The following is a 12,288-nucleotide window of genomic DNA, read 5'->3' as shown; positions in this document are numbered from 1 at the left end:
GGTCTCTCCTGCGCGTGCTCCTCAATCTCCCTCCTCTCCCTTGCCGTCTTCCCCAGCTTCCTCTGCGCGCGTCGTCCTCCTACTCTTTTTTTTTAAAAAAAAAAAAAATTCATTACAATCTTAAGCAAACAAAAAACAAAACAAAAAACAAGTGAGAGATTAAAAAGGGAGTCAATCCAAAGACCACACACTCTCTCTCCCATCATCATCTTCTTTTCACATCTCTTTCTCTCCCTAAAACCACATGTCTCTCTCCCTCTCTCTTCATTATCTCCAATCTAATCTGTTGAGTCGAGACAAATTCCGCTTTACCTTTTATTCTTTTAAAATAAATTGGTGGACTATATTTTATTATATATAAAAGAATTAAAGAAAACATGACACAAAAAGGAGAGCAGATTGCTCTGCCCAGAGGGCTTTTTCCAGAAATCCTTGCAACTGGTAGTACTTTCATCAATCAATTCTCTGTTCACTAGAAATTCTCTCATCCTCCCTGTCTTTCTTTCTCTTGCCAAGGAAAGAGAGCCCCTTTTTACTTTTTCCCCCCAAAAAAATTTTGTTCTTCTTGCGCCTGTAATTATAATACACCATTAGCTGTGGATTAACCTTTTTCCAATTTTCACCACCCTTCAATTCTCTTTACCCTTTCCCGCGGTGATTTGTCTCGCGATATTTCTACATTTATTCCGACGTAGAGATATAAAGTAGAGAAACGAGAGAGAGAGAGAGAAGCAGTGGGGATGATCTTGTGAAAGAGGGGATCTGAAGTTTCCTTTTCGCTTTGAATTCTCAACTAGTTTTTTGGGGTCACACGCCTGGGCGGAGGGAAAGTAGATCCCATAGGAAAGAAACCTAAAGGAGATAAGCTATTACTTTCGTGATTTTGTTTGTGTTTGTAAAAGCTTCTCCGTGATTTGTTTTGCCAGCCTTGAAAATGCGATTTTGTCTATATTATCGAAATGTTGTTATCTTCTTCTCCCCCCATTAATCTCGTTTTCTGGCTGGTGGGCTTTTTAGCTCAGAAGTGTGAATTTCACACATTCGTAGCTTTTTCCATAAAGTCAAGTACCCCAGAAAGCCAAGCCGAATCCATAAGATTCATTTCCGGGTTCCTTCTTCTTTTCTTCTTCTCTTCTTCTTCTCCTCCTCCTTTTTTAATACCAGACAAACTATTTATCGTCTTCCCACATAAATTTTTCCTCTGATTTCGGTTTTTCCCGACCGGAGACTTTAGATTCTTCACAATTCTGATTGTGAAATGAGAGCCGGTCTTAGCACGATCCAGCAAACCCTAACGCCTGAGGCGGCGAGTGTTCTTAATCATTCGATCGCCGAAGCCGGCCGTCGGAACCATGGCCAGACGACGCCGCTTCATGTGGCGGCAACACTTTTGGCCTCACCGTCTGGCTTCCTTCGCCAGGCCTGTATAAAATCGCATCCCAATTCGTCTCATCCTCTTCAGTGCAGAGCCCTCGAGCTCTGCTTCAGCGTCGCGCTAGAGCGCTTACCGACGGCTCAGAACATGAGTCCCGACATGAAGCCTCCGATTTCCAATGCTTTAATGGCTGCGCTGAAGCGAGCTCAAGCTCACCAACGCCGTGGTTGCCCCGAGCAGCAGCAACAACCTCTTCTTGCCGTGAAAGTTGAACTTGAACAGCTTATCATATCCATACTCGATGACCCCAGCGTCAGTAGAGTCATGAGAGAAGCGAGCTTTTCCAGCCCGGCGGTGAAAGCCACGATTGAACAGTCGCTGAATTCGTCATCGCCGGCGGTCAATTCAAGTCCGATCGGATTGGGATTCCGGCCCACGGCTGTCACACCAGTTCCGACAGGGGCACCAGGTCGGAATTTATATCTAAATCCGAGACTTCAACAGGGGAGTTCCGTCCAATTGGGACAGCAAAGGGGTGAAGAAGTGAAACGGATTATCGATATACTGTTGAAAGCCAAGAAGAGGAATCCAGTGTTAGTTGGAGAATCAGAGCCAGAGGCTGTGATAAGAGAATTATTGAGGAGAATTGAGAGTAAGGAACTGGGCGAGGGACCTTTTTCCAGTGTTCATGTGATTTATTTGGAGAAGGAGCTTCCTTCCGATAGAGCTCAAATCCCTGCAAAGATTAAGGAATTGGGAGATTTAATTGAGACCAGAATGGGGAATTCAAGTACTGGTTCTGTTCTCGTTAATTTGGGTAACCTGAAGTGGCTAGTTGAGCAATCTGTGGATTTCGGAGTTTCTGGTTTGAGCAATATGCAGCAACAGGCACTTACAGAGGCTGGGCGTGCTTCGGTTTCAGAGATGGGTAGATTGGTGACGAAGTTTGGAGAAGGTGCTTCAGGTCGTCTTTGGTTGTTGGGAACTGCTACTTGTGAAACTTACTTGAGGTGTCAGGTTTATCATCCTTCCATGGAAAATGATTGGGATTTGCAGGCTGTGCCTATCACCACTAAAGCCCCTCTTCCGGGCATATTTCCGAGGTATTTCTTCCTTCTTTTCTACCTCAAATAAAGCTTAGATTTCCGAGGTCTTGTGGAACTATGAAGTGTTCTTCATTTAATCTCATCTGACACGTAAATTCTGTTCAGAATTTTAATTCTTGTTGATCAAAAACTTGGTCAATTTGGAGTTTTAGATGTTTAAGGCTTGTTAGTTAGTACTCTAATGATTTATCCACCCTCATGTATTCTGTTTAGGATGTAGAAGGATGAACGACATCTAGCTTGCTTCTCTCTCTATTCATGCTGTTTGAGTGAAAACTGAAGCCTTAGCGTTACAAAAATGGTATTTCTGTGTAATCATTTTTCATTTTCTGATGATTGTAGGATTGGGACCAACGGCATTCTTGGTAGCTCGCTGGAGTCTTTGTCCCCTTTAAAGGGCTTTCCATCAACTGCAATGACACAGCCTAAGCGTGTCTCGGAGAATGTAGATCCCGCTCGTAGGCCAACTTGTTGCCCACAGTGTATGCAAAGCTGCGAGAAAGAAGTGGCAGATACGGTGAAAGAGATTGAGAAATCTGATTCTGAGGTCAAAGCCGAGGCTGCTCGGCCACCACTTCCACAATGGTTGCAGAATGCTAAAACAAGCAATGATCAGACTCAGGTAAATCATCATCAAATGAGCCAATTGTTGCTTCCCTTTATTTGGGCAGGTCTCAGGAGATATAGATGGCTTAACTGTTTATTTTCGATTTGTCTCTAATAGAGTAATAGCCAAGAAGTGGTGAAGAAGAAGGCTCAGGAACTGCAGAAGAAATGGCATGATTCTTGCTTGCAATTACATCCTAAGTTTCATCAGCAACAAAACCTCAGTTCAGATAGAATGACTCCCTCTCCTTTCCCAATTGTGGGTCTGTACAATCCCAACTTGATGGGGCGCCAACTTCAACCCAAATCGCCTCTCAACAAAAATCTGGAAAGCTCTCTGCAGTTGAGCTCAAGTCCAAGGCCGATTCAGCCATTGGAACGGGCAGCCACTCCCCCCAGAAGTCCAGTAACGACAGATCTTGCCCTTGGGCAAACAAAGTCTGCCGATAACACTCCTGAACAAAATCACAAAGAGCAAGCAAAGGATTTCTTGGGCTGCATGTCTTCTGAGTCACAGGACAAGTTCAGTGAATTACAGAGCAAGAAACTACTTGATGCCGACTCCTTCAAGAAGCTCCTCAAAGGTCTCACTGACAAGGTATGTTGGCAGCATGATGCAGCATCTGCTGTGGCCACAACCGTGACCCAATGTAAAACGGGCAATGGGAAAAGGCGCGGTGGTGGCTCAAAGGGTGACATATGGTTACTTTTCATGGGTCCAGACAGAGTAGGGAAGAAGAAGATGGCAGGAGCTCTTTCCGAGCTGGTTTCTGGGTCCAATCCAATAATAATCTCTCTTAAACCACGAGGTGGGGATGATGGAGAATTATCAGATGTCCATCGTCGTGGTAAAACCGCACTTGATCGAATTGCAGACGCCATTCGAAGGAATCCGTTTTCTGTCATCATGCTTGAGGACATTGATGAAGCAGATTTAGTCCTTCGTGGGAGCATAAAACGAGCCATGGAACGAGGTCGCTTCTCTGATTCTTATGGCCGTGAAATTAGTGTGGGCAATGTTTTGTTCATCCTCACCGCAAATTGGTTGCCCGAAAACCTCAAATATCTGTCCACTGGCAATTCACTTGACGAAGAAAAGCTTACAAATCTGGCAAAAGGCAATTGGCAATTACGACTATCATTATCCAAAAGAACATCAAAACGCAGACCCAGTTGGGTTTCTGATGAAGACAGATCCACAAAACCCCGGAAGGAGATAAACGCCGGTTTAGCTTTTGATCTAAATGAGACCGCAGATGCAGAGGAAGACAGGGCAGATGGATCACTCAATTCCAGTGATCTCACAGTAGATCACGAAGAGAACCGAGTCCTTCATCATAGTCTAAGATCACCAACCATAACCCACGACCTGCTGGATGCGGTAGACGATGCCATTGTATTCAAGCCGGTGGATTTCGGCCTGATTCGCCGGAGTTTCTCAGAGACCATCACGAAGAGATTTTCTGTGATCCTCGGGGGTGGGATGTCACTGGAAGTCCAAGAGGAGGCGCTGGGAAAGATCACGGGCGGTGTGTGGTTAGGCCAAACGAGCATAGATGAATGGATAGAGAAAGTTTTGGTTCCGAGCTTTCATCAGCTGAAATCAAGCATGAATGGCGAGGAATCTTTTGTTGTCAGGCTTGAAGATGACGGAGATTCTGATACTCAGAGCTCGGAACATAGGCTGCCGACCAGTGTGAGACTGGTGGGTGCGGAAGGAAAATGAGGCGGGGACAAGAAGGGAATAATGTGTTTTTAGTCTGGGTAGAGATGTAAATAGCCACTTTTGGGGGAGGGGTAAAGTCAAAGACGGTTAGAAGGATAACAGTGAAAGAGAGAAAACCGTTAGGGAAAAATGGGGAACTCGAGGGATGTTCTAGAAAAAGGAGGGAAAAAAAAAGGTGATATATTAAATTGTTAAGTTTTGCGTAAAGTTATTGTAATTTTATAATCATCATAGGTATTTAATTATCAATTAAACGGATAATGATTTTGAATAAGATGACGGGGGGGCATTCCTGTCTTCGCGTTTATTCATTACTTTGAGGATACGCGTATGCCAGCTGCATTGTTATGTTTCCCAATCTTGTGGCTTCATTTTCTTCCCCTCGAGATTAGTCAGTTTAAAGTACCACAATTAGATATGAAAATGAAAGAATTGTTATGAAGTTCTAACTAAAAAAATAAGTATTCCAAAATTTTAATGATAAGAAACCAGCACGTTTTAAAACAGTAAATAACAACTGTTTATTTGTTATTAAAATTTACTAATTTTTTGGGACCTTATTGTAAATCATATCATTTCAACTTAATACTCAATTGTGGCTTGTCAAAAAAATGCAAACAATGGTTGGGAGGGTGTGTGTGTTCTCTGCTCTCTAGTGCTCTCAAGTATATCAAGTTCTTCCCTTCAGCCTCTGGTCCAAAAAAAAAAACAGAGTATATCAAGCTCTATTGTTAATGGAGGATAACCGTCATAATTCATTGAGAAAACAAATACGGAGATACCAATAATAAAAATAACTTGTATGTTCATATTAATAGAGAAAATAAATAGTACTTAATATAAGATTTAAATAATTAATTTGACTAGATTAAGGATGCTAGTTAAATTAATTAATATGATATATTTTTTTTAAAGTACCATAACTATCTTTCTTAATTCTTTTTCTCTTTTCCCTACTTGATTATTATCGACAAACTGTCAATACGATTAATTTGAGAAAAATTAATAAACATATGAAGTAGGTTTTATATACAAGACCCATTAACCTTCAAGTTAGGTCCTATATTAAGGACCGAAAGAGTATTTTGTTCGGCCTAATGTTATATAACCGTGTTAATTTTTTTTTTTGGCTGCTCATTCTATCTCACCCTTGCACTCTCTAAAAATAAAAATATTTTTGAACAAAAATAAATCCATTTCATGCATTTATTTTTAACTAATTTTAATCCGTTTTAATTTTAACTGATTGAGCAAGAAGCAATGATAAGACAGAACGAGGAATTTAGGGGTTTGGTTAGGAGCGGGGGAAAGAGGCCAGGTCAGCAGTGAGAGTATGTTACGTAAAAGAGGGTTTGGCGTGGGAAAGTGAGAAAGAAAGAAATGAATAAAACGGATTTTGATTAGTTTTGCATTGCTGTGTTGCTGTGTGGCCGTGATTCCACGTGCCATGCCATCCCCTTTCCCCTTTTTCTGCCTTTTTCTCTTTCCCATAATCTGTGACACAATATTAAAAAAAAAATTTAGATAAAAATCAAATCATATTTTTCAACGTGTTTTTATAATTTACGAAATAAATATATAGAAAAATTTATCTCATTTTATGAAAAAATATTTTTTAAAAAACACTTTTAAATCTAAAAAGCACTTTCAAGTGTCCACAACTCATACAAAAACTTATGAGATAAGATTGAATTTTTACCCAATTTTAAAACTCTTAATTGTTGCTAGCTCCAACCTTTTTATAAGTTACAAATAGCTGCATTATATAAATAAAAAAATTAGTTAAAATACGTTGAAGAGAATTAAATATGTAAGATTTTTTTAAACATGCTTTTATTTACAGAGAGGAAAAGTGAGCAGAACGAATAAATGAGAATAAAAATTTAAAAAAATATATACCAGAAAAAGATAACAAAAGAGAATAGAGCAGGAGATAGAATAAATAATTAATAAATAAAAAATAAAAAACATGTTAAATAATAGTCAGATGTCTCTAAAATATAGTAGCTTATAAAGAGATTAGGTTAATTTTTTTAAAAAAAAATTTATATAACAACATTATTATACATAGCAATTATTCAGTTATTAAATTTAGAAATGGAGCTGAAATTTAATTAAAAGTGGCTTAGAAAAACAATATATTATGTGCATTGCATGATAATTTTATACTTTGATGGATAGTAGCATATATCCCCTACTTCCCTATTAATTATTTTTTTGGGTACTAGGCATGCCATCTAATTTGTGATTTAATAATAATAATAATATAAACGTGAATCTGTTTTATTCCGTCTCGTACATTCATATCAACTGGATCCATGTGGGACAACTCAACCGGCCAAAAACATTGAATGTTTTTTTTTTTTTCCGGCCTCTTCATGAGCAAGGAAATTAATATCACTAACAGCTGGGTCATGTGACAATGACTCTAATTTCCTCCACATAAAATTGAATATATTACAGATTTTATGGATGAAAAAAAATTATATTTAGATGAATTGTTTTTAAATATAAAAAGTATTTTTTATAAGTCAATAAATGTGCAAATAATAATATGATTTTTTTTTGCCAACAATAATAATATGATAATATGTTTGGAAGAAAGGACAAGTGCGGAACAGGAAAGTGAAGTGACCAAAACCAAGACAAATGCGGATGCTTCCTGTCCACTTTACATTCAATTCATTCACATGCGCACACTACTTTTTTAGGTACCACAAATCTTTTATATAATTGATATTCTTATTAAAGTATTAATTATTATTAAATTTTTGGTAGAAGAATAACACACGAATATTTTACTAACAATATATAACCGTTTTTACCTTAAAAAAAAATCAGACACATATATCACATATGTTGTATTATTATTTAAATGTTTCAATAATAAATATATACAAGTGGATTTTACATTAGTTTTCCCTTATTGATAACCTTGGCAGCTGTTGACTTTTCTTGACCTCTAATTTCTTCAACCTCTTGCACGTGTCCCCATTTATTTATTCTTTTTCTCTATACCTTCATGTGTCCTCATAGTCTAGCCACACAAAAATTTCCATCCATGCTCACAGATATTTCATTCCAGCCACACACACACAAGCATATTCTTCTGGTTCACAAGGCAGACAGAGTTTTTTTTCCCTTAATACAAGCCACCTCATTAAATTTATTATATGATTCTATAATTTTACCCATAATTTATTATTTTGTAGACTGTCATTTTCAATATATATTAAACAGGAATAAAATTAAAGAATTATTAAATTTTGAGACGGAATTCAGGTGATTTAAAATCTTTCTTAATTTCAGTAAAATATGTTCATGAACAATGCTTAATTGACTGATGCTAGAAAAAGGAAAAAATAAATATGTATAGAGCTTATTAGTTTATGGGAGTTTCAAAGTAGTATATGGAAAATACGACCTTGATAAGGAATTGATCATCAATGAGCACGTAATTGTGTAGTACAAGTTAATTAAAGATAACTTAATCTTAGGTTATATAATGTGGTGTCAAGAGAATAACGTTCATCGTTTTCATTTTAGGTACATTGTATATTGTGACTTCTAGGCGAATACACAAATTTTAATCTGCAATTACTTGTACGCGAAACATATTGTAAGATCTAATTATGAAGCAATACAATGCAAGTCACTTTCAACATACTACCTGAGCTAATTAACTAATTTGAGAAAATTAAAGAAATAAGTTAGGTTAATTATATGTAATAAATATGTATTGTCTTTACTAAAATATCCTTGCTAATCAAGTATATTGGTTAGAACTACTATTGTTAGAAGGACTATCTTAGAAAAAAATATATAAATATGATAGATAAAGTCGATTAGGATCTTATATTTAGGACCAAAATAAAAATCAAACAAAATCTAATATTAAGAACTGGAGGTAGTATTTTACATAAACCAAGAAAAATTTTACATTTTATTCATTCTCATTTAAAATTCAACAACTTTCAAATTTTATCTTTATTTAATATCCATTATACCTCATGCAAACAAGGTCAACACAATAATAAATAAAAGGTAAAATTGTACATCCATACCAAAAAATTCTCTCAATACCCTTTGAAAAACCAAAAAGTATCTTTTGTCACTGCCCTATAAATAAGACCAGAGGAGTAATTGTTAGTATTCAACTACATACAAAAATGAATAAATAAACAATGCTTTTCCACACGCACACATATATGAACATAAAATAGTTTTAACATTATTTGATGGAAATTAAAGGTAGGGTGATTAATTAACAAGGAAAGGTTATTGAAATTGGAATAATAATCATTTAATCCGAGTTTCGAAATACGACCGGAGGAGTAATTGTTAGCATTCAACTACACACAAAAATAAATAAATAAATAATGCTTTTCCACATACACACATGTATGAACATAAAATAGTTTTAACATTATTCGATGGAAATTAAAACTAGGGTAATTAATTAACTAACAAGGACAGGTTATTCGAGATTGGAATAATAATCATTCAATCCGACTTTCAGGAAATGTGATGAACGCACGGACTAGTGGACTACACAGTAAAGCTTGCTGACTGCTAATTAATGGTACATTTCATTTTCTGAATAAAAATTCAGTTGATTAATTTTTGTATATGGGACTTGTCCAATTAATTGTGAGTTTCTAATTTCTATGGCTAAATAGAGCATTGTGCCCGGATAAATTAAATGGGGTGGATCCCATATCATAATTCATTACTCCGTATCCTGTTCGTATCATTTATTACATGTCGTGCCTCATGTGTGGGTTTGTGTGTCACAAACACTGGCTCACGATCTAGGGAAAAAAATGAAAACATAAATAGACTCATTTTAAAAAATGGTCAAAGTTTGAACAAAAAAGAAAAAAGAAAAATTACAATAAAGTCTCATAAAAAAAATAATTATTAAAAAGTCTTAATAATAATCTCAACAATTTATAATAACAAGTCTTATAGTGAGAATGATAACTTTTAAGATTTGTTTTTTAATTATTTTTTTAATTTGAGACTTCGTTAAAATTCTCAAAAAAAAAAAAGGTCAAGTAAATTTTATATTCATAAACTATTTGCCCCCAAATCCTACGTGTCGGTAAGTAAAAAAATTGGGGTAAGGTACGAATTTTCTCACAAAATTTAAAATCATAATAATGTTGTTTCATATTGTTTTAAAAAAATAACATTGACTATTAAAATAGTAACATTAAATATTATCATTTTAATGGTAAGAGACAATATTACTATAATTTTAAATCTTTGAAGGATAAATTTGCATTTAAAAAAATTTCAGATGCCTAATGTTTTAAAGTGAAAACTTTCAGAATAAAATTACATCTTAAACCAAAAAAATTAGTTGGAGGCAGCAAACATGCAAAACATGCAATAAAGAAAACTAAAAAATACTCTTATTTATTGAGAGAGTGTAAGAGAGAGAACTATCATATGAACAGTTTATCTTGATAAAATGTAATGACATTAATATGAGTAATTAAATGGAGTAAAATGAGAAATTAACAAAAACATTGGAGACAGTCTATAAATATCTCTTGCAAATAAAAATAAGTCATACTCAAAAATTATCTCTTATTAAAAAAAAACCGAGGAGGGACTAATTAAAAAATGTATCAATTTGTTCCCATATGCAAGTTATTTATACCTCATTCTCCTAAAACACAAAAATCATTGAATTGATAAAATTTTTCATACTTGTCCTTATTAAAGAAAAGGCGTTAAAGAAAGTATAGGGCTAAGGTGCGCCCAACACTCTGAATTATTTACTCAGGTGTGTTCAGTGGTTTAAAGTAATTTTGGGTGCATCCAGTATCCTAAACTAATTAAAATAGTGCGTCCATATTTCAGGCTAACAAAAATGATATGTTTAACTATTACTTTCCTGACTCGGCTTAAAGTTGACCCCAAATACTCTAAATGATAGACATATGGACATTTGATATGTATTATTCTTACTCAAAATTGAATTTATTTCCTTCCTCTTCTTCTAAATAAATTGTCTTTTGAGTAAAAATAATACACATCGGATGCCTATGTGTCTACTATGTAGAATATCTGGGGTCAACTTTAAGCTGAGTCAGAAAAGTAACAGTTAAACATAACATTTCTGTTAGCCTGGGATATGGACGCACCATTTTAATTAGTTTAGGACACTGGATACACCCAAAATTACTTTAGGCCATTGGACACACCTGGGTAAATAGTTCGGGGTGCTGGGGGCACCTTAACCCGAAAGTATATTGCATATTTTTTTCTCATACATATTTTTATTATATTCAATAAGTATAAAGTTAAAAAAATGTCATTAATTACTCTACAAATAACTTATGCTCCCTCCAGTTCAAAATATAAACTAAACTTTATCTATTTATATTTATCAAGAAATTAGTTAAAATTAGTTTTAAATAATAAATATGTAAGGTATATATATTTTTAAATATGTCTCTGTTAATGAAGAGAATATATGAGACAAAATTAAAAAAACTCATTAAATACTTAGATAAAAATAAATATTATCTTATAAAAAAACCAAACCCTTCCAATAAAATTTAGTTTATGTTTTGAACCGAGTATTTAAGAACATATTTTTTTCTATGAGCAACTTATGTATAAAAACAAAGTGATGGTTAATACTCTTCCGGTTCTAAATATAATATTTTTATACACATTAATATAAAGATCTTATATTTAGGATCAGAAAAGTATTATATTTAACAATTTAATTTGTGCTTTAAATTGAAATACAAATTAAATTGGGGTGGCAGTTAAAGATGGAGGATGGTTGTTAGGAACAAAATAATGTAATAAAAAGGGCGGGGAAAGCAACAGTTAGAAGAGAGGAAAAAGGCGGTGTCTTGTCATTTACCGAAGAATCCTTCTTCCCTCTTTCCGCCTTTATGCTTCTGTCTCTTTCCTATCGTCTTCTTCCTAACCTTTCTCCTTTCCACACAAATTCCCAAACCGCACCCTCCCTTTTTACTCTTTCTGTAATTTTCCCTTTTCACAATTAATATCTAGCTCTATCCTCGTCCATAATATTCTTATAATCCTATGTATAAGTTATTTTTAATATGTTTTACATAGATAAAAAAATCTTAAATTTTATTAAATCTTATTTAAAATTTAGCAAAATTTTAATCTTATCCTTATTTAATATATATTATATTTCGTATAAATAAAGTCAATATAATAATAAATAAAGAATAAAATAATATATTCAGATACAAAATTTCTCTTAGTACCTTGTAAATATGAATAAAAAATGTCTTCTAGTTCTATTCTTCTATAAATAGAACAAGAGGAGTAGCACGTAGGACACTTTTTAGAAATAAATTTTAATCCACAAAGAGTTATTAATCAATATTTTATAATTTTACTCTTATTTATTGATGATATAAATGCATTGGATATGGACAGAAAGAAAGGAGTGGTGCCGGATACATTTCAATATA

General features: G+C 34.6%; 1 protein-coding gene across 1 annotated transcript; it reads left to right on the top strand.

The window, feature by feature from the left end:
• The first annotated feature begins 444 nt into the window (after positions 1-444).
• Positions 445-5,089, top strand: LOC114730761 (protein SUPPRESSOR OF MAX2 1). Its single transcript, XM_028917866.1, has 3 exons — positions 445-2,478; positions 2,824-3,103; positions 3,206-5,089. Exons 1-3 carry the CDS (start codon positions 1,259-1,261, stop codon positions 4,811-4,813), a joined length of 3,108 nt encoding a protein of 1,035 aa, XP_028773699.1. The 5' UTR covers positions 445-1,258; the 3' UTR covers positions 4,814-5,089.
• The last annotated feature ends 7,199 nt before the right edge of the window (positions 5,090-12,288 follow it).

Source organism: Neltuma alba, unplaced genomic scaffold (genome assembly GCF_004799145.2).
Source record: "Neltuma alba isolate B1F8T4 unplaced genomic scaffold, ASM479914v2 tig00012763_pilon, whole genome shotgun sequence".
In the NCBI taxonomy this organism is placed as follows: domain Eukaryota; kingdom Viridiplantae; phylum Streptophyta; class Magnoliopsida; order Fabales; family Fabaceae; genus Neltuma; species Neltuma alba.
The sequence above is the reverse complement of the archived record's forward strand: the minus strand, read 5'-3'. Positions and strand labels throughout refer to the sequence as shown.

Excerpts from the sequence above, each read along its gene's own strand:
- LOC114730761 (XM_028917866.1), top strand. The coding sequence starts at position 1,259 with ATGAGAGCCGGTCTTAGCACGATCCAGCAAACCCTAACGCCTGAGGCG. Across the intron at positions 2,479-2,823 it reads CTTCCGGGCATATTTCCGAG|GATTGGGACCAACGGCATTC; the intron begins GTATTTCTTCCT and ends TGATGATTGTAG. Across the intron at positions 3,104-3,205 it reads CAAGCAATGATCAGACTCAG|AGTAATAGCCAAGAAGTGGT; the intron begins GTAAATCATCAT and ends TGTCTCTAATAG.